Below are 22,612 nucleotides of genomic sequence, written 5' to 3'. Positions count from 1 at the left end.
GGAGACTGTGAGAATTTAAAAAAAATAATGTAAGTGACATGCTTAACAAAATTCTTGACATATATAAAGGACTCAAAAAATAGTAGTAGTTGTTACTCTCTCTAGTATGATTACTATGATGATTGTAATGGTTAATACCAAGTGTCAACTTGATTGGATTGAAGGATACAAAGTATTGTTCCTGGGTGTGTCTGTGCCGGGTGTTGCCAAAGGAGATGAACAACTGAGTCAGTAGACTGGGAGAGGCAGACTCACCCTCAATCTGGGCAGGCACCATCTAATCAGCTGCCAGCACAGCTAGGATAAAAGCAGGCAGAGGAACGTGGACAGCCTAGACTGGCTGAGTCTTCTGGCCTCCACCTTTCTCCCATGCTAGATGCTTCCTGTCCTTGAACATCTGACTCCAAGTTCTTCAGCTTTTGGTCTCTTGGACCTACACCAGGGGCTTGCTAGGGACTCTGGGGCCTTTGGCCACAGACTGAAGGCTGCAATGTTGGCTTCTCTACTTTTGAGATTTTGGGACTCAAAGCGGCTTCCCTGTTCCTTAGCTTGCAGATAGCCTACTGTGGGACTTCCCCTTGTGATGGTGTGAGTCATCACACCAGTTTATTAAGGAGTAATATATACATCTATATATACATTATATATATACAGTAATATATACATCTTTCATATATACATCTATCCTATTAGTCCTGTCCCTCTGGAGAACCCTAATACAATGATGATGATGGTTTTGGGAGGCATGATTTGAAATACAATACAATTTACTTAAGGGGAAATTGCTTATAACTGGGTTTTAAATAAATCAATTCCTATTACAACAAAATAAAGAAAAATGTGGCAGTATTTTGTGTCTAAACTTCCATTTTTTAAAGTAGCTATTTTAAGGCACACAGGATATTTGAGATCTGTATTACCTTATCAAGCGCTGTGTATGGATTTTCTGCATTAAATCCAAGAGGGGCATAGCGTCTGAATCTCTCTCTGAACTCAGCCTGCTTTCCCTGATCAGTGCAAAAAAAAAAAAAAAGAAATAGAAAGTGAATTTCAAACAAATACTTCAATTATCCTTGTAAAATCTTTCTTAAAGCAAAACTTGGTAAGTAGCTTACGTCAAACAAAACACATTTTTTCCTTATAAGAGTGACTTCCACATTATGGAGAGGCGAGACTTCCTGTCTGACAGTTGCTGCGATCTTTTTGGTAGTTTCCCATCTTTCAGGTAATTCCTGCAAAAGCAAAGATATAAATGAGAAATTACTTCAATTCCTAAAACAAATCAACCCTATAGGATTAAATTACTCTAATTTCTTTCTCCCCCCCCGCCCCGAGACGAGGTCTGGCTCTATCCCCTAGGCTGGAGTAGACTGGCACGGTCTCAGCTCACTAAAACCTTCGCCTCCCAGGCTCAAGTAATCCTCCCAGCTCAGCCTCCCCAGTAGCTGGAACTACAGGCACGTACCACCATGCCCGGATAATTTTCATATTTTTTGTAGAGACAGGGTTTCAGCATGTTGTCTGGGCTGGTCTTGAACTAGTGAATTCAAGCAATTCACCTGCCTCTGGCTCCCAAAGTGCTGGGATTACAGGCATGAGCCACCACGCCCAGGTAAATGATTCTAATTTCTTTACACTAACCCACGACATCTCTTCATTCTTATATAATGAGTTTATTAAAAGAAAAAAAAAGGATGAAAGTGATGAAAAGGCTTAGAACCAGGGCTGCAGTACAGGCTGATTCACTCGCACTGCTGGGTTCAGAACTCCAAAACATGTACCAGAACTGTTTTCATCTCAGAATCCATGGAAATCTTTTTAAAATAAACACAAATCTCCCAATTGCTTTGCTGCTGTGGGAATAAAATTAAAGTGCTCTGGAAATGCACTTTGTTGCAAATGACTTTGTTGATCTCTAACAACTAGAAATGGAAGCCAGCCATATTTAGTAACTTAGCAAGTGAAAAAAAGATGCTTTGAAAATGCTGGGGCAAGGATGAAAATGTGAATCAATCTCATCCTCAGCTTTTCTCTAGCTCCCAAAGCTCTGTACATTCTCCTTCTTGTTGGAGAATTTGAGGATTGAGGTTGGGTTTATTTTAGGGGACTAGGAGTTTTTAAAGGGAGAAGAGGCAAAGGGAAGAAAGGTGAATTCCTACTCTATGTAGGACAAAAGACACAATAAATAGTTCAGGTACCAACTCAACTCTGCTCTCCCTGCCTACAATGCAAATAGGACAAAATCAAGTTATTTTCTTTGAGGAGCCATGCATGGGGCATAATTACTGCTGAAAAGCATTCCTTGTGTCCCAGCTAACAAAGCACTGTTCCTCTGGGTCATCTCCTGGGACACTGAAATTGTTTTGTCATACAAAACCACCCAGAGTGATGGAACTCTACCTGTGTAGCTGAAGTGCAAAACTCAAAGGTTCTAAAGACTATTTTGTAATCCTCAATAAATATTTGATGAATGATTCAGTAACTGCCAATTATGAAGAACGCACTGTGCTACGTCTAAATACTATTTGTGTGGTGAGCAGGGTGCTAAAAAGGCAAAACACATTCTCTGACTTAAATTGTTTTATAATCTGTCAGAGTGAGCAGGAGGCACACACAGTAACTATTCTACACAACAGAATGTGTTAACTATCAGGATGTCTATGTGTTATGGAATCAAAACAGCTGGGAGACAATATGGTAACATGACAGGAATACCAAACTAGCTCAGGAAACAAGGGACCTGGGCTCTAAACCCCCTTGTCCTTCCCTCTTGTGGCTTCTCATCAAAACTCTGCATTTTCCCTCTGTACAGAGTCTCACTTTGCATTTCCAATTCCATTCCATGGAACCTAAGTATTCCATGGAGTCCCTCAGAGGCCGTGGCTGGGAAGCCAGGAAGTAGTTACATCCATGAGCTCAGGCCCCCTTATCCTTCTTCAAACACAGCAAATCTGCTTTATATTTGGGGATTCCAAACAAGTTTTACTTGATAAAAATAAATTTTCTTGAAAACCAAAAGATCAGATGATCTCCAAAGCCTCTTGAAGTCAGATGATCCACTCAAGGAGGAGGTAACATTGAAACTGAGGCTCAACAAAATGACCAGGTTTCAACAGGCAGAGATTAGGGTGAGATCCCTTGAGGTATGACAACCAATACAGGATAGTGTGAGTGTGTGAGCTCTTATGGAAGCTGGACAGCATTTGGGAAGTTAGGGGCAGTTAGTGAACGTTTCTGAACAGAAAAGGGACTGGATAAGTCCTACAGATTAGAATATTCATCTTGTTTCAGAGTATATTGTGGGTGGGGTGTGAGGAGGAATGGGATGCATTAAGGAGCTATTGCTGTGAGGTGAGAAGTAACAAGAGCTGAATTAAAGTGGGTGTAACAGCAATGAAAAGAGGCAAAAAACTGAAGAGATGCTCCATGAAGAGAAAGATCATCTTGCTGGTGGTGAGTCCCCATGACTTTAAGGAAGTAATACTTCAATTCTTAATAGGCACAGCCAGACTTTAGGGTGTTTTCACACAGAACTAAGCATAGACAAGTATTTGGAAAATGTTATGACTTCTCATAATAATAAAGGAGAAACTGAAAGTAACTATCACTTGCAGTTGCTTAAATTAAAATAAAATTGGGCCCCTTACCCTCCAAATACACCACATACCACCTATGAATCTTATTTTTCCTCCTGACAAGTCTAAATTACTGACACACAGCTAAAATTGTATCCTGCTTCTGAAATGTTGAAAAGCCTAATACTTTCAAATACTACCATCACCTGAAGGAGTGAACCAAACTTTTATAACACAAATTCTGGAGGCCATAGCTAAACTTCCCTCATCAATTACTTATGTTATGACTACTTTCTCTATGATATATAGTTTAAGGTTCAACATCTGATTCAAGGAATATATAAATCTTCCTAGAAACAAGAAATATTTATAGTTGCTTCTACTGGAACTGTTTTATCTCTTGGTCTTGTTATGTATCTATCTGTCTAGAATTTGTCATCTTGCTCTATGTCTAACTGGCTTGCAAGCTATAAGGGCAGTTTTATACTCAAATAGAATTTAACAATTCACATACAGTAATTCTCACAGTCTCTATAGTCAAGAGAGCACTTGTAAATACCCTGCTGCATTTAATCCTCACAAAGCAAAATGACAGAATATAAAACAAAACAGCCACTGTGAAAAATAGCTTGGCAATGGCTCAAAAAGTTAAATATAGAATTACCAGATTACCCAGCAGTTCCACTCCTAAGTGTACTGAAAAGAATTGAAAACAGATACTCAAATAAATACACACGAATATTCACAGCAGCACTATTGACAATAGCCCAAAGATGGAAACAACCCAAATATCCATTGACAGATGAGTGGATAAGCCAATGGTGGTATGGACATACAATGGAATGTTATTCAGCCATAAAAAGAAATGAAGTACCAATACATGCTACAGTGTGAATGAACCTGGAAAACATTATACCAAGTGAAAGAAGCCTAACAAAATAGGTCACATATTGTATGATTCCATCTATAGGAAATATCTAGAGTAAGTGAACCCATAAAGGCAGAAATAGATTGGCAATTGCCAAGGGTTGGTGGGTAGGGCTTGGCAGGGCTTGGCAGGGCATGGAGGAGGATAATGGGGAGAGACAGAGAAGTGGTATGGGATTTCTTTCTGGGAGTGATGAAAATTTCTGGAACTAGATAGAGGTGGTAGTTATACAATATTGTACTAAATTATACATTTTATAATGGTTACTTTTATATGTTATCTGAATAGTAAATTTCACCTCAATAAAAAAAGAAGAAAACAGAAATTGATGGGAGCGAGTATAGAGAAATTGTTTAAATGAGGGATCGAGGCATATTTTACCAAAAGGAAGTGTGGTCTCAGACATTAACAAACTTGCCAAGGCAAGCAGAAAAGATGAACTCATACAGTACTTCAAAACAAATCTAAATTTGAGTTCTGTGCTCTGACTACTAAACTAGATCAACTAGAATCCAGTGAAAGCTTTCTGGTTAATGCATCCACTGATCACACTTGCAAAATTCAAGCACATATGTGTACACACACACACACACACAATCTATAAAATATCAACATTGGCATACAAAAAGAACCTCAATTGTGAGACTGTGGTTCATGGTTTCAGTTATAATTAAAGAAACTTTGTTGTTAAAAAGCCCCCAAATCTTTCCACAGCATGGAAACAGGTGGATGGCATAGAAATCTGTTTAGAAAACACAGTGATTTCCCCATCCAAATTGAGTTTCATTTACTTATTACTATTATTGTGAGACACAGTCTTTTCTAGCATGGGGACACAGTCTGTCCCCACGCTAGAGTGCAGTGGTGTGATCTCAGCTCACTGCAACCTTCACCCTCCCAAGTTCAAATGATTCTCCTGCCTCAGCCTCCTGAGTAGCTGGATTATAGGTGCGTGTCACCACGCCCAGCTAATTTTTGTATTTTTAGTAGAGATGGGGTTTCACCATGTTGGCGAGGCTGGTCTTGAACTCTGGACCTCAGGTGATCTGCCTGCCTCAGCCTCTCACAGTGCTGGATTACAGGTGTGAGCCACCATGGCTCGCCTATTTATTCTTTATTAACGTGTCCATGATATGTTTGCAAGACTAGGACACTTCTTGACTGACAGGTAGTTTTTTTCAACGAAAAAAAAAAGTATGGATATATTTCATATGTGAAAATGATGGTAAAACTGAACTCAAAAAAGCAACTCATAGGTTCTTTACAATCTACATTCTTTCTAATAAGAAGGCAGTGGAGCACAGTGGTTAAGAGTATTTTGTCATAAAACACACTTAGAGTGTTGGCTGGCTTTACTATTTGTGTGACCTTGAGAAAGTTATTAAATCTCCTTAAGTATCAGATTCTTAATTTGTACACTGAAAACATCAAATGTGTACAGTATAGATTGTTGTAAGGACATCATAAGGGAGTACATGTAAAGTACTTTAATAAAAGAGATGCTCAATTTATGGTAATTACGATTATTTCACCTCTGCACTTACCTCTAGCTGAATATAGACTTGCTCAGGCATCTTCTGGCCATAGCTTTCCAAGAGGGTGATGGTTTCTTTTAGAGGTTCAAAGAGTTCATCAGTAGCTCTCTGTCGGCTTCTTACGGCCAAAATATTCCCCATGATGTCAACTAAACCATCATGATCACCTTCATTTAATTCTCTTTGAAGTCCTGCATCTGTTTCCTTTATAAATTCTTGTAGCTCATTCAGACTATTAAATATATATGTACATACACAAAAAATAAGTTTATTAAAACATTTAGTATAAGACTTGAGTGAATCGCATTTTCATTATGTACCTGATTAAATGTTATTTATCTCTATCATGAAATTGACAACATTAATACTCTTAAAAGTAACATCTCAGTTTCAGAAAGCAGTTTAGAAAGTTATAATTCCAAATACCAAAGTACAAAGGCTACCTGTCAATGACAAATCTCAAAAGATGCTCCTGAAACATCCAGCTCCATTTCTTAATTATGGTTAACAAGCTCACTTTGAAAGGCTTCATGTCCACCTTGAACCAACTATCAAACACTCTGAAGTCATCAAATTTGCTCATCTGAACGTACAAAGCTTCATAAATGTCGATCTGTAGTTAGAAAAAAATTAACTAGAACAACTCAATGAAAAGCCAGTTCACTGCATTAAATGCTAAGGGTTTTCCTTGCCTGTTCTTTGAATTGCTCAAGAGTTGGTGGTTGTTTGGGAATGTCTTCATTTGCACGAGCATCCATTTCATCAGAAGATACAGCGTGGCCATACAAGAGAAAATGCTTCATAAACTCAGCTCGATCATCCACCCAGAGGTAAGCATGGGTCTCCAGGGTGTTTCTGAAATCTAAGACTTTGTTGATGACATTCGACACTCTGTTCATGATCTCCTGCCTGACCTCTGCCAGGCCTAACATGTTATCCATATCATTCTAAATGAGAGGAAAACACAGCACTTATTCAAACCAACCTTGCTTTATCAATTATCTACAACCAAGGTAATTCTTCAAAGGGAAAGTAGTTAGAAAAATTAAAAATCATGTTGCTTTTTCCAACTTCCTTTTTCCCTGTGCTTACCATTATTCTAATTTGTTCTGGGTTTTGTTTTCTGGTGATTTTGGGTTTTTTTTTTTTCAGACAGGGTTTCGCCTTGTCGCTCAAGCTACAGTGCACTGGCTTTATCACAGCTCACTGCAGCCTCTAACTCCTGGGCTCAAGAAATCCTCCTGCCAGAGCTTCCTGAGTAACTGGGACTACAAGTGCATGCCACCACACCCAGCTAATTTTCTAATGTTTTGTAGAGATGGTCTTGCTATGCTGCTTAGGCTGGTCTTGAACTCTTGGGTTCAAGCAATCCTCTTGCCTCAGCCTCACAAAGTTCTGGGATTCCAGGCATGAGCTACCACACCCAGCCACAATTTGTTTTTGAATTATTAATATAAAAGCTAAATACCTATTAACTAAGAAAATACCTGATAATTTTTAATTTCCAGGTGTGTTGCTATTCGGTTCATCTCGGCAGACATTCTAAAACTATTGCACAACATTTCTTCTACCAGATCATAGAAGCCATCCCCAGCCTCTCTGTCTAGAGAAGGTTTAAACACAATCTCAGGAGGCAACAACATCATTTGTGCTTGAAAAAATGGTGCTGGTTTCAACTGTTTCTCTGTATTCTTCAGAAAGAAGTCTAAATCGTGCATTATAGCCTGAAAAAAGCCTTCCACCACAATGTCATCAATGAATTCTACATAAATTTTCCAGTTATCCAGAGAGGGATCAGCTTTGAAGAGCTTCCTATTTTCCTAGAAACAGACAAGTATTAGTAGATGAATATAAGCAAATAATTAGCATAAAAATTAAAACTTTCCATTTAAATAGTTTGTAAAAGCAGAGACTGCATTTTTGTGCACAAGACAGGAACATTCAAATACTAAATTGCAGAACCTTAAGCTAGATGTCAAAGATCTAAGCAGGAATTAGAACATTAAGTTCACACATGAAATACATTCAAAAGTCATTTTTTCAAGGAAAGTTCTCTATGAAGATTGCTATCTTCAGATGCAGACAGGAAATACACTAGTTCCCAATGAATTCTAGACATATCGGACCCAGGCTCTAGTTCTTGCTCTGTCACTAACTCTGTGTCCTTAGACTTTGCCTTCCAGGGCCTTCCCTATACATAAAGAGATCTGTCGAACTGGTCCTTCAGAGAACATTATTCTGGAACATCTGAAGATTATCAAGTCAGGAAAGTACTATGTACTCTATGCCATTCTTGGAGACTCACAATGTATGTATTCTATGAAAGTCCATTGAGGCTATTATTAAAAAGTCAAAAATAACAGATGCTAGTGAGGTTGCACAGAGAAAGGAATGTTTATATACTGTTTGTAGAAGTGTTAATTAGTTCAACCACTGTGGAAGACAGTGTGAAAATTCCTCAAAGACCCAAAAACAGAAATATCACTTGACCCAGCAATCCCATCACTGGGTATACACCAAAAGGGATATAAATCATTCTATTATAAAGACACACATGTATGTTCACTGCAGCACTATTCACAGTAGCAAAGACATGGAATCAACCTAAGTGCCTATCAATGATACACTGGATAAAGAAAATGTGGTACATGTACACCACGGAATACTAACTAGCCATAAGAAAATGAGATCATGTCCTTTGCAGGAACATGGATGGAGCTGGAGGTCATTATACTCAGCAAACTAATGCAGGAGCAGAAAACCAAATACTGCATTTTCTCACTTATAAGTGGGAGCTAAATGATGAGAACACATGGACCCATAGAGGGGAACAACACGCACTGGGATCTCTAAAGGAGGATGGAGGTTGGAAGGAGGGAGAGGATCAGGAAAAATAATTAATGGGTACTAGGCTTAATACCCGGGTGATAAAATAATCTGTACACCAAACCTTCATGACACAAGTTTACCTATCTAACAAACCTGCACATATTCCCCTGAACTTAAAAGTTTATTTTATTTTACTTTTTACTTTTACTCTACTTTAACTCCATTAAATGTGGTTTAGCCCAATTGTTTTCAGACCTTGTTTAAGCACAAATATTTTGTTTCTATGTATGTATGTATTTATTTTGCAAACCATCTGTAATAAGCAACCTGTGGAATAGACCCAGTTTGAAAAACATTGGACTGGGGAAGTTCTAAGCTCCCTTCTTCCATCAACAATACGAGATTCTTGCACCTTAGTGTCTCCCAAGACTTTGGGCTACATTACGGACAAGTCAGTTGGGGCAAAACAGGACCTGAAGGCAGACGTGTGGTTCAAGATGACTACAGGCTGAGCACGTGGTGTGCATGGCCCAGAGACACAGGTTTCAAAAGGTCAGGTGGGCAGCAAAGTTGATTCCAGAGAGGCTATCTGAGTGGCTAAACTAGTCTATACAGATCAGACAGCAGATGCCCAAGGGAGGTACTGTAGCACAGAGCAAAGGAGACATTGGAATAAGATCTGATTATAAGGTGGACTATACTCTGTTTTGATTATTCTTTACTATGGATATATGATCCAAGATGCAAAGGTGTATGCTTTAAGCAAGAATCGGAACTAGAAAGGTGAGTATAGATTCTAGTAAGGCAGGGCAAAGATGAGAGAATCCTAGACTTCAAACAAATTTAAGAACTGCTCCTTCTCAGGAATGCTGTGTTGCCCATCAGCCAGGTGGAACCATTCAAATCTGGGTAATCATGTGACATGCACACCTGGAATTGTGCAGTACACATCCTAGGAAGTATACACAGCGGCCCTAGCCCCTATGTAGGCACTAAAAGGGAAAAGTATAGATCTTACAGCTAAAGAAAAATCCTTAGAGACCATCATCTTAGAGACATTATTTTTGACTCTGTGTCCTCACCCAAATCTAATTTGAATTGTAATCCCCACGTGTTGGGAGAGTTGCTTGGTGGAAGGTGATTGAATCATGAGGACAGACTCCCTGCCCCAATCCCCCACTTGCTGTTCTCGTGATAGAATTCTCATGAGATCTGGTTGTTTGATAAGTGCATGTTTCTCCCCCTTTTCTCTCTCTCCTGCCACCATGTAAGATGGACCTTGTTTCCCCTTTGCCTTCTGCCATGATTGTAAGTTTCCTGAGGTCTCCCCAGCTATATGGAACTGTGAGTCAATTAAATCTCTTTTCTTCAAAAATGACCCTGTCTCAGGTAGTTCTTTTTTTTCACAGCAGTGTGAAAACAGACTAACACAGACATGAAAACAAAGACCTAATACACATTCAGCGTCACACTAGTAGGAAGTTAACAGCTGAGCTAGGACTAGAAACCAGCCCTCTTAACCTCCCAGAGTAGGGCCTTTCCCATCATGTCACAGTCATATACACTTTTTCATACCAAGAGATCCACTTTATATCACTACAGTCACATTGATGAGAAATGCTGTATCTTCAGCACACTAGGATAAAGGGAGCAAAAGGAAGAGAAAGGAGAGCTTTAGACAACTGAATGATCACTCCGGTCCCTTCCAGACCCAATATTCCATGGTCCTGTTCCTCTCTTCTCTCCATCTTTAACTTTGACTCCAGACCACTCGCTGACATCCCACTGACCAGAAAACATGTAAAAGGCAGAACTGACTCACCCTTGGCCATATTTCTATAGCTTTTCCCCAAACCACGTTCCTCAAGTCAAGAGGAAAATAACCACTTAAAAGACCCAACTAATGGAAACAAATAATCATTTCATTTCCATTTTAAAGCTGGCTTACATTCCCTCAAGGCAGAAGCTCTCTTCCATTCTCAGATTGAGAACAGTGATTTCAAAGCTTCTTAGTTTTTGCCTGAAGGACAAAAATAGGAGGATCCACTTATTAATAGAACAAATTCTAACATTTTTCTCTGAGATGACAATGCAAAATCTTGTTTTATGACGATTTCTAGTCATGTCTTGGCCACACTTTTAATGCATTTTCATGAGGATTCATAAATCTTAATGGTTTAAAATCCTTGGAGTTTGGGGAGTATATTTTTTTATTACCAAGAAAATGCAACAGAAAAAAACTAATTGTAATCCATCATCTGTCCTCTATGAGACAGATTCTAACACATAAACGGTTGTAGAGGTGTCTTAAAAGTCACAGAATAATTCATAGCATTTCAGTGAACTAGAAATAGTCCATGGCGTGACTTAGTTAAGATACTGCTGAAAAATAAATTAATTTCCAGATAAATGCCTCCTTTACATGTCAGGACACCCCTGAGATTCTCTCCAGGCTACCCAGGTCTTTGGCAGAGCCTTCCAAGGGAGAATGGCCCTGCCCACACTTTGATTTCAGATTTCTAGCCTCTAGACTATGAGAGAATAAACTTCTTTCATTTCAAGACAGCCTGTTTGTGGACCTTGTCATAGCGACCTTGGGATGCTATTCCAGGCAGTACTTAAGGAAGACAGAAATAAAGTCTTTGCCCTAGCAAACTGTCATTGACGGGAAAATTAAAACTTTCTTAGAAATTTCAGAAAATGTTGGAAGTCAACAGAAACATTGAAACCCATGTTAATTATGTACTTCTTTTCTTCTAGAAAATATGCTCTATCCACTACAGCATATCAAATGTACTGTACTTTACTTTTTGGTAAGAAAATCTGTTACCCTTCAAAGCCTTTCTTCACTCAGCTTCCTGCCCTGTTTTCCTCCTCCTGTCTCAGGCTTTCCTTTTCTGCATCTTTGGCTGGTCCTTCTTCTCCCCAGTCTCCTAAGAGAAGAATGGTGGTCCAGCCAATAGTCCTTGATTTTCATCTATTCTCTAGCTAAACTCATGTTCTCAGTGATCTCATCTAGTCTCCTGGCTTAAATATCATTGCCACCCACTCCTCTTTCATTTGTGTTTTCAGTTTGGACCCCTCTCATTTACTCTAAATGAGTAAATCCAATAGCCCACTCAATTCCTCTACTTGGCTAATTAACATCTCAAATTCAAAAAGGCCAAAACTGAAATCTTGACCTTCCTTGCTAAGTCTCTTCCTCTCACACCCTTCCGCATCCGAATAGATTGCAACTTCACCTTTCCAGCTGATCATGACAAAATGTGTAGAATAATCTTTAACGTGTCTTTCTTTCACGCTCCACATCGTCTTTAGGAAATTCTGTTTGCTCCACTTAATTCAAAATATACCCAGAATCCAACTACTTATAATCACTTTCACTGCTACCACCCTGCTCCAGCACCATCATCTGTTACGTGCCTGTGCCATGGTCTGAATGCTTATGTCCTCCCAAAATTCAAAAGTGAAAATCCTAACCCCCAAGGGAATGGTATTAGGAGGAGGGGTTTAGGAGGAGGTGATTAGGTCCTGAGGGCAGAGCCTTCATGAATGGGAGTACTGCCTATATAAAACAGGCCCAGGGGAACTTCCTCCAAGCAAGGATACAGTGAAAAGTTGGCAGTCTGCAACCTAGAAGAGGGGCCTTGCCAGAAACTGATCATGCTGGCACCTGGACCTCCAGAACTATGAGAAAACCATTTCTGTTGTTTTTAAGTTACCCAGTTTACAGTATTTTGCTATAGCAGCCTGAACATACTGAACCCCTAGATTACTAGTAAGAACTGCAACCTACCAGGTCACCCTGCCTCTTCCCTTGCCTCCCTACAGAGGGTCTCAACACAACAGCCAGAAATCCTTTTAGAATGAAAGTCAAATTGTATTTACTCCCCTCCTCAAAATTCTGCAGTGTCTTTCACATACCTGAGTGAGTCAAAGCCAGAGTCTGCACAAAGGCCTATGAGGCCTCCCCTGAGCTGCCAGTCCCTCCCTACACAGCTTAGCATCTGACCTCACCTCAGCAACTCTCCACTCAGCTCCCTCTACTCGCCCCCCCACACTTCCCCTGCTCTTCCTCGAGCATGCCCAGGGAGCCCCTGCCCAACAGCTATCTCCTCTGCTTGGAACACTCTTCACCAAAGGTCTGCTTGGCTGACTCTATCACCTTTATCAAGTCTTTTTTCAAATTTCCCACCTTCTGGTTGAGGCCTACACTGATCATCCTACTTAAAACTGCATCTTCGACCCCACCCTCCAGAATTCCCTTGCCCTGCTCCAACTTGATCTTTTTTCTGCAGCATGTACCAGTTCTAACACACCACGACTTACTGTGTCACTGCTTATTATCTCCCTCCCCTCACTAGATTCAAGTTCCATGAGAGCAAGGATCTTTGTCTGCTCTGCTCTCTTTCATATTTCAAAAACCTAGAAAGGTGGTGGGTACAAGCAAGGCTCACAATAAATATTTCTCAAATAAGTGAATGATGATGGACTGCAGAGACAAGATAGATAATGGGTTGCATACAATTCCCAGCAGGAAAACCATAATCTATTTCTTGTTCTGCTGAGAATTAGCCTAGAGACAAGGACCTTCATTTTACACATGAGAAAATTCAGGCCCAGTCTCTGGAAGACTCTGGTTTCCAGCCTTTACCAAGTACACTTTCGCTACCCCACACTGTGCTACTTCATGACAGCTTCAGAGTATATGTGTGTGTGTGAGAGAGAGTGCATGAGGGAGAAAGAGTGTGTGTGTGTGATGTGAGAGAGGAAGAGTGTGTGCGAGTGTGTGTGAGAGTGTGTGACATACAGAGAAAAAGAGTGTGTGTGAAAGCCAGAGAGATTTTGTGTGTTTGTGGGTGGCGGGGTAGGTCTGTCTGCTTTGCCCAAAGGAGAGTACTCATGGTTTAAGGACCGTGCCTGTCTATAGAGAAGACTCCACATAACAAGGATGCTCAGAGGAAACATGAAATATGCTCTTTCATTCCCATCCCTTTTTTCCTTAAGAAATAGGAACGACAAGAAATCAACTCCCCATGTTCCCATCATCAGCACTGCACATCTGGGAGCACCACATTGCTACCTTTGCCTTCCCTCCCTCCTGTACTACAGATGAATGCTTCATGCTTCTATCTTAAGACACCTTCTACAGGTATTTATTGAATCCCATTCCCTCAATGGCTTTCTTCCAACACTTTTTTCTCCTTCCTAGACTACTGCAGTTAACATACAAACATCCTGAAACATCAACCGCTGTTAAAAAGAACCCTCCCCACCCTGATCCACAGACCCCAGGTACTGCCCAGCTGTCGGTTTGCCCCAACGCAGAGCTACTCAGGATCTCCTCGGCTGCCTCCACTCACATTCCCCCACTCTCTCATCAGCCCACTCCCATCAGGCTTCCACTCCGCCACCATATGAAATTGCCTCTTCTCATCCCAATGACTTCCATGTTGCCAGATCTGAGGGTTAGCCTCCGTCTTTATTCTCGGGTCCTACATCAGGATGGGACAGAGTTGAGCTCTTCCTCCTCCTTGAAATTCCTTCTTTATCGGTTTCCAGGGCATCACTCTCTCTTTTTTCAGCATCCTGTGCAGGATTTTCCTCTTCTGCCTGACCTAGTGAGGACTTTGAGGCTAGTTTTTGGGTCTCTTTTCTATCTATAATTCCTACATGTTCTTAATTATATGCCTCTAAATACCATATATATGTGCATGAATCTCAGTTCTCTGCTACTTACCTGGATTTTGTCCTGAACACAAGACACATGTGCAATTCTAGTCTACTCAAAATTGTCCCTTAGGACAAGCATCTCTAACTAACTTGTCTAAAAGCAAACCTTTTTTTTCCCCTACAAAATCTGCTCACCACAGTCTTCCTCATATCTGCCCTCATATTAAAGGGCAACTCCAGTCCAGTCCAATCACTCAGACCAAAAACCTTGAAATCATCCTTCTCTCTCCTCTGATTCCTCAAAGCAAATTCTGCTGGCCCTGCCTTCAAAATATATGCAGGATATGAACTGCCATGATCGCTAGCACCGTGACCCAAGGCAGCATCATTTCTCACCTGGATTATTAGCGTAGGCTCTGAAGAGTCTCCCTGCCAACCACTTCTTTGCTCCCCTGTGGCTTACCCTCCACAGGGAAAGCCTTTGAGCAGAAAGTCTCTGGCTGCTCTTTTTCCCCTTACAGTAAAATCCAAAGTCCTCATAACAGCCTGCTAACCCCACGCAATGTGCCATTAGTCTCTTCTACCTCATCCTCCACTATCACTCCCCTTGCAAATTCTGCTCCCAGTTTGCTGACAGAACCTGGGACAGGACAGGCTGCTCCCGTCTTGAAGTGTCTACACTTTTGCTCTCCAGAATGTCCTTCTCCTCATATCCGTATGCTTTGTTCCCTGTCAGTTCTCTGCAGAAATACTATCTTAGGAAAGAGTCCTGCCCAATCACCCTACCCCCAAGCGACTCCCTATTCCACCTGCTCTGCTCTATTTTTCATCATCATTACTCCTATCACAACTGACATATTATCTGTTTATTTCTCTTGCTAACTTTCTCTGACTAGAGTGTAAGCTCCATGAAATAAAGGATTTTGGCTGGGGAGGGGGGGCTTTTTTGTTTGCTTTTATTTTCCTGCCTTCTGCCTTTTGTGTTTGTTTGGGTTTTTTTCTGTTTTTCCTTGAATTCATAACCCTAGATTAGTGCCTGTTACTGTTTTAGGAACTCAAATCTTTGTTAAAAGGAGAGTAATTATTGTTGTCATCCTTAGGAGATGGTTGAGAGGGTTCCTTGAGATGACCCAAGCAAGGTGTTTGTTTGGCACATACGAGGCAGTCAACAAACAGTGGTAGCTATTAGGAGCATCCAAAAGAGGATGCAACTGTGACAAGGTAAAGATTCTATCACTAGCCTTTCTGTTTCATCAACACATCTCACATTCTGATCTCTTCCCTCAGAAATTAGAGTAGTGAGGGCTACAGAAATTGTAGGCAAATAACACAAATTCCCCCACTTCAAATGAATAATAAAACCATTCATAAAGTTCTTTCAGACTTGATAAAAGAGTCCCACATTATTAGGTTAAGTACTTTTGCTCTTCTCTGAACTCAATGAAAAGATCTATAAATCTTGAAAGCTTAAAAGCCATTACCTCGACCAAGTTGTGGATCTTGCAGCCATCTTCTTGGATTAACTTGTATTTTTTTGTAAACAAATCACCCTTGTCCTCCAAGGTGAAGGCCACCTCTCGTCTGTGCTCTCTCCTCGGAGGTAGCACGCACCCGGCCCAGGCCCTCATGGTCTGCTGGATCACCTTCACGTTGCTCTGCGTACGCTCAACTCTGTGCTCCAACTCGGACGTGGCTGCCCTCACCCTCTCGATGTAGCCCCAGCAGTCATCCTGCCACGTCAGCCACATTGTGGCTGCTGTCAGCTGCTCGTCAATAGCCCTCAGCTCATCTTCAATCAGAGGGTATTCAACTTCCAGGAGCGTCTGTTTGAGCTTATTATACCCTTGCACAAGAAGGTCAAGATTTCCAATGTACTGAGCAAAGAAAACAACAAAACAAAAAGTGCCAAATATGTTAGCTATTTTCTCTGTCTTAAAGGCATAAAAATGTCATATAGGTCTATATAATAATTACAATTCAAAATATTTATATTCATAATAGGCCCTAGTATCTTTTTTTTTTAACAAAAAACACAAACCTTTAAAATAGTGTTCCTTTTTCTGAAGATGGATAAAGCTGAATCTGGTATGTCTTGTTTCTTCAACATCAGAAGATATTTCACTTCTCTCAATACAGCCACTAGCTATTAAAACAACAATTATTAAAAATATTGCATATTTTCATAATGTCACTCTATTTTAACTCAAGTTTAACTTGAAACACTTAGGATATTATCCAAGGATTACTATATTTCCAAATCAACAAGGTAAATGGGCTTTTGTTTCATATACTTTTTAAAAACAAAAATCATACATTCCATAATATAGTAAAGGTATATGAATTATCCCTAAAACACCTCAAGAAATTAGTTTCTATAAATTGGTTTTATGAAATCAGAAAGTAGAAGGAATCCTCAGTTTACTGTGTCATATATTTAGGTATGTGTGCTGAGTTTTACTAGCAAAATAAAGTCAATTATTCTCTGTATATGTTTTAGGGAAACAGATCAGAATTCGGGTACAGAGTATGCTTATCCAACTCAGTGAGGCTAACTTTCCCACTTCCTAGGCATGCATATGGACTGTCATGAGAGACTCTAGGTAATCACTAAGAGTGAATGTATAATCTTCACTCCCTAAAAATCCAGCCAGATGTTTAAGGCATTTTGTGTTTTGTCATGGAAATTACAAATAGATATTCTTATAAGCTTGCCCCTTATCCTAAAGCATATCCATGGTGGTAAACAGAAAAGAAAGCTTATTTTGTGTCTCATATCCAGCAAGCTGCCAGACTTGGAGATTGTTTGTTTAAATATATACAATGTGTATACATATGTACATGTACATCTGGTATTTAAATATTTGCACATATAATTATATACACATACACATATATAAATGGTAACAAAGTCCCATTGTTACATAACATGTAATGAAATTATGAGAAAATGAATTGAGAAAATATATGAAATTTCCTTTGTTACATGATTTACCATGCAGTAACAAAAGACCTGTTTAATAAATAAAATATTCATCCTGGATATTATTTGTTAATATTTTTATATTGTTTTATGTTTTTTTAAATTACCATCAATTTAATTACCATATACAAGCTTACTGTCCCTTTGAAAGAAATGACGATAAGTTAAAATTTACCAGTGCTCATCAAAAACGTGACATGTCTTTCATTCCGTGTATTCTGTTGATTCCCCATATCTTATATGATGAAATTTTAACGAAAACACTGGTGTATGTTATGAATATATTTAAGTCAGAAACTATCTGGTAAAGACAAACGATTCAATTCAGTTGAACTAACATTTACTAAGTGTAACCAAGTACCAGACACTAAACTAGAAACACAGAGCATAAAGACGCAATGAAATGGATGCTACTCTCAGTGGCTCATTATCTAGTGAGGGTAGGGTGGTAAAGAAATAATTACAATACAAATTAATAGACTAATGAGTAGAATTTGAGCAATCTCTACAACAAAGACCTATAAGAAATTGTTTACAGTTATAGTCCTCGCAACTCTGACATTTTCCCAAATGTAAATTACAAATGGTTGGAAATACCAGAAACATGCTTATAATAAAAATGGCACTTATAAATCATCTTAAAAAATGAAATCCCTACCTTTGGGTCAAAATTGACACGGAGAAGACCATTTATGGCACTGAATTTAACCAAGGGTTGATTCAAATTGAATTCACAGATTTCATCCACATTACTTTTCCATTCATTATAGACACGATTTTCAAATTGATCAAGCAAAGTGGTCATTTCAACATACTTTTGATAAACTAAGGCATTATCAGGATTGCCCAAAAATCTGTAGGAATAAGGTTTTTCTACTGGTTTATACATATATTAGATAGATTTCAGCTTAATAATTGTATAGTAATACAATACACAATATAAAATATATAAAATATGATAATGCACTATAAACCAGGAAGAGAAACAGTCAAGACCAAATTATGCCTATGAATTGCTTTTGCTTTAAAAGATAAAGTTATAAGATGAATGAAACTCAGGATGTTACTAAATGTTGATAGCAACAAGCTACTGGCTCCTATGAAGAGAAGAAAAAGGCACAAAGACTGCATAATAAAAGCAGTGTTACTTATTGGAAAAAGGAAAAATAATAACAGCAAGAAACTCCAAACATGGTGGGTGGAAAGGACAAGTGAAAAGAAAAAAGGTCCAGAAAACATGTAAGCATATGAAATTCTAAGAGTCCCATTATAAATATTCCAAAATCACGGGAATGAATCCCTCTCCACAAACCCAACCAGTGAGAGAAGTGAACAGGGCAATGGCTTCCTAAGTGCTGATATGAACAGCTCACTCTCTTATATAAAACGTCACCCATACCATTAGAATAATTTGCCATGACCTAAGCCTAACTACTTACAGATAACGGAGAGATGCAAAGCTTGACCAAAACATTTGAAGTCGTTGGAGGACCTGTTGGGCCCATCTGATATTCCCTGAGGTAAATGGCATGTTCTTGTTAAGAGCTACATGTCCACGTTCAATCTGCAAGTTGATATTTTGGTGAAGAGGAAGAAAGGGAACATTTAGTCAGAATGGTTCCCAACCTTGTAAGCAATTGTTCATTTTGGTATTTTTACGGTAGTGTAAAACATATGTGTTTAATCACTTGATTACTAGAAGAGTTACAGTCCTAAAGCAAGTTTACCATCTCCATGAGGAAACCAGTTAAATAAAAGCACAAAAAGGTAGTGCCTATATCGAGTCTTTAGATATAATCACATAGAGTTCTAGTTGATGGTCATTATCTGCAAAAATGATGCTGTGAATGTGTCCAACCTTATCCACCACTTACCTGTTTCATGTGTTCATTATACAATTGCTTACACACATCCAGCTCTGTATTAAACATATGCACTAGTGTGCTGTAATGTAGGCTGAAAATTTCCATGACAACTGGCTTCTCTAGAAAATTTCCAAATACGGTCAAAAGCTATAAAAATCAAAGTTAAGGCAACGTTAAGCACTATGAGTTTTTAACACAAATACCCAGCTCACAATGTCCCCCTTCAAATCTCTTACATGACTGAAGTTTAGAATCTTAAAAGTATCCTGTGATGCTTCAAAATGTAAAATGTATTTTTTGCATCTCCCTAAAATTTCTGTACATCTAATAAACCAATTCTAGATGTAAAATAATTTCCCTTTCTCAGCAGAAAGGAACCATTGTCTGTCTGCAATTTCTGCTCACAGCTAATAGTATTTCCTGTTGGGTGGCAGGTAACGTTTCAGAAGACGCTTTGCAGACACAAGAAGAGAAACAAGATTCATGTGCTTGTTATTGTTCTTCCCTCCTACATATGTATTCTTTAGATATAAATATCCATATATCCATATTGAGGCCCTCTAGGTCACAGCATGAATAATTATACCAGACGTGCCAGTCACCATGGATGCATGCCTATGGCCCCTCGTACATCCACGTGACCCAGCCACCCCCAACAGTGTCCTGGGGCTACAGTGGTGACTGCTACAAGGACAACCACTCCACAAGTAGACGACTCCTTTGACATGAATGTCCTGGCTCAAATCAATGCCTTGAGCTAATCAGATTCTTTCTCAGAGTCAGGGCCTGGCTGAATCCACGCTGGCTAAAATTACCAGTGAGCAGAAACTACTAGCAAGCAGAGGAAGCCAACTGATGGGGGGACAGCAGAAAGCAGACACACAGACTGAACAGGATCACATCACCAGCAAAGCAGGAGTGAAGTCTCACAAGCTCCTCTTGTTCAGTCAATGGAGCCCCCTAGATTTCCAACTTACCTTCGCTGTCAGTGTTCACAAAGCTCAGTTGTCCAGCGAGTCTGATTTTAGATTCCCATTAGTCTCTTGTTTACTACCCAGTGTGGATTATTTTGCGTGCTAGCATAAAATAGCTCTTTCCTTGCAAGCTACATGACACTTATTTGTATATAAATTTGTATAAAACAAATTTTATTTGTATATAACCAATGTTTCTATAGTGCTATGTCCCAGGAACTATATGTCAAGGGCCTTAAAAGTGCTGTTATTACACACTCCAGGTGAGGAAACTGAGTTACAAGGAGAGAATGATTTTCCCAACTTCATAACAGCTAGTGGCGGAGCTGGGATTTGAAACCAGGCAGTCTAGCATTCGGGTTTGTGTTTACTGCGTAGCTTCTCATCAGCTAATATGCCATTGAAAGTTATATCATTTTGTCAGCTGATCATTCTGTGTGGCCTTCATAATACGTTAGTTACTAAGCCTGTCATATAGATATTTTCTTTGAAAGAAGACATATCAAAACAACTAAGTATATTTACAGTGGCAGATAAACTGTATCCAAGGTCATGCCTTGTTTAGCAATATGGCAAAGGAGGGGGCTTGTTCTTTTTAGGGAAATAATAGGTGTTCCCTAAAACATGTTTCACTTAAAAAAAACAGCTTTATAATAAAAATTTGCAAATATTTCCATAAACTACATTCACTGAAAATAAAATTACCATGAAAAAATTATAGAAACTAAAATGTAACTATAACTATACCTTAGGGGTCAATTTAGACAACACATTCCGACTTTTTCTGGTAACATCAGTTATAACTGCAGTAGAAACTGCTAAATATTTTTAAATCTACTACTCAGCTGCTACCTAGCAAAATGTAACTGATTAACTTTCTTCCCACAGCCATTGTTTTGTTGAGTTTGGGTTTCAAATAAAATTTCTAAAGTAAACATTGTCTCATATATTTAACAAGAAAGTATACTCCAACAAGAATTTATAAGTGTATTTATTTCACAACGTTATTTTTTAAACACTTATCATATTGACCACAATGGAAAGAATAGTAGAAGTTTCCTAGCTACATCACATCTTGCCTATCAGCTTAGCGGTCCTTAACTCCAAGTTTTCAAGAGAAAATATTCTGAGGCGAGGTTGTAAAGCCAAAAAGTAGTAGGAAAAGTCTCAAAGTTTTAGACAGTATACATTATTGTAATTGTCATCCAAAATGTATAAAAATTACCCTCCAGGAGGAGAGTAAAGGTCATTTCAAGCTCTTGCTTCTTTGTTCACAGCAAAACTAAAAGCTATTTTATGAAGAGTAGAGATGTTTTCTTTCACATTGACTTCAAGACTAAAGAGTAATTCCCACCACATGCTTCTCTTTCCAAATATCCCGTCTGAGATCTGCAAGGTTTGTCTTAATTTTGCTCCACTTCTTTCATTGCATAATACAGCTTTTCATAACACTATTGCCATTGTTCAGTGTAATACATATTTATATTGTTCCTAGGTGTGCCACTTTTAATGATTTTTAAAAATCCGTGGCCACCTAAACCATATACATTTCATATTTCAATAGTTTTCAAAGCAGAAGTCCTTTCTAGACACTTTTTTTTTTTTTACACACTTCGGTTTGCTTTCATGTAAATTTTAGAGAGCCATTCAGTAGTATTTGTTTTTGTTTTTTGGTGAGCACACCTAGCACTTTAGATTTTGAAGCACTATACTTTTATATTAGAGTAGAACAGCCCTCAGTTCCGGTGCCCTTCCTGGCCATGTCTTTGACAATAGCAGGTATTGTAACAGTAGTCTTCAGAGAACAGTCTACAAATATTTTTCTTCCCAGGGACTAACAGTAAATGGTCAGAGCTCATCATCCTATCCCTATAGGTGAAATATTTTTCTCTCTAAGTACACAGCCTTGTAATTTCTTCCTCTGCCATTACACTTGCAGCAGTTTACCCTCATCAGTAGGTTATTTCATTACTTGAACTACCAGCCAGTCCACCTTGCCTCAAGTAGTTATTAAATGTCACTTTGTACAAGTCACCATGGAAGGCAATCTACACAGAAGCTGTAAGCGGATGCCACACCTCCGCCAAGCTTATGACAGTAGGATCTCATATTTGTTCAGTAAACAGGTCAAATATGTGAAAAGTTAAAGAAAAACACCTTTTACCTAAGAGATTAAATTGTTTAGAAAAAAATTAACTGGCAGGTACTATAACAGAATTCATATTAATGGTTGGAGAAAGAGAGACTTGAACT

The 22,612-nt window shown here is 39.0% G+C and overlaps 1 protein-coding gene across 1 annotated transcript in view; it reads right to left on the bottom strand.

Moving 5' to 3' along the window:
• DNAH11 (dynein axonemal heavy chain 11) overlaps positions 1–22,612 on the bottom strand; it is a 407,209-nt gene that overhangs the window by 340,644 nt on the left and 43,953 nt on the right. Inside the window, exons 10-20 of the mRNA XM_033192171.1 lie at positions 19,395–19,532; positions 18,960–19,084; positions 18,179–18,374; positions 16,579–16,683; positions 16,022–16,414; positions 7,526–7,858; positions 6,731–6,985; positions 6,482–6,651; positions 6,048–6,270; positions 1,116–1,232; positions 921–1,007 (exon numbers count right to left, since the gene is read on the bottom strand). Of these exons, the coding sequence (XP_033048062.1) occupies positions 921–1,007; positions 1,116–1,232; positions 6,048–6,270; positions 6,482–6,651; positions 6,731–6,985; positions 7,526–7,858; positions 16,022–16,414; positions 16,579–16,683; positions 18,179–18,374; positions 18,960–19,084; positions 19,395–19,532 (2,142 nt within the window). The remainder of the gene's footprint in view (positions 1–920; positions 1,008–1,115; positions 1,233–6,047; positions 6,271–6,481; positions 6,652–6,730; positions 6,986–7,525; positions 7,859–16,021; positions 16,415–16,578; positions 16,684–18,178; positions 18,375–18,959; positions 19,085–19,394; positions 19,533–22,612) is intronic.

This window comes from Trachypithecus francoisi, unplaced genomic scaffold (assembly GCF_009764315.1).
Source record: "Trachypithecus francoisi isolate TF-2019V2 unplaced genomic scaffold, Tfra_2.0 Lachesis_group4, whole genome shotgun sequence".
Lineage (NCBI taxonomy): Eukaryota > Metazoa > Chordata > Mammalia > Primates > Cercopithecidae > Trachypithecus > Trachypithecus francoisi.
The sequence above is the reverse complement of the archived record's forward strand: the minus strand, read 5'-3'. Positions and strand labels throughout refer to the sequence as shown.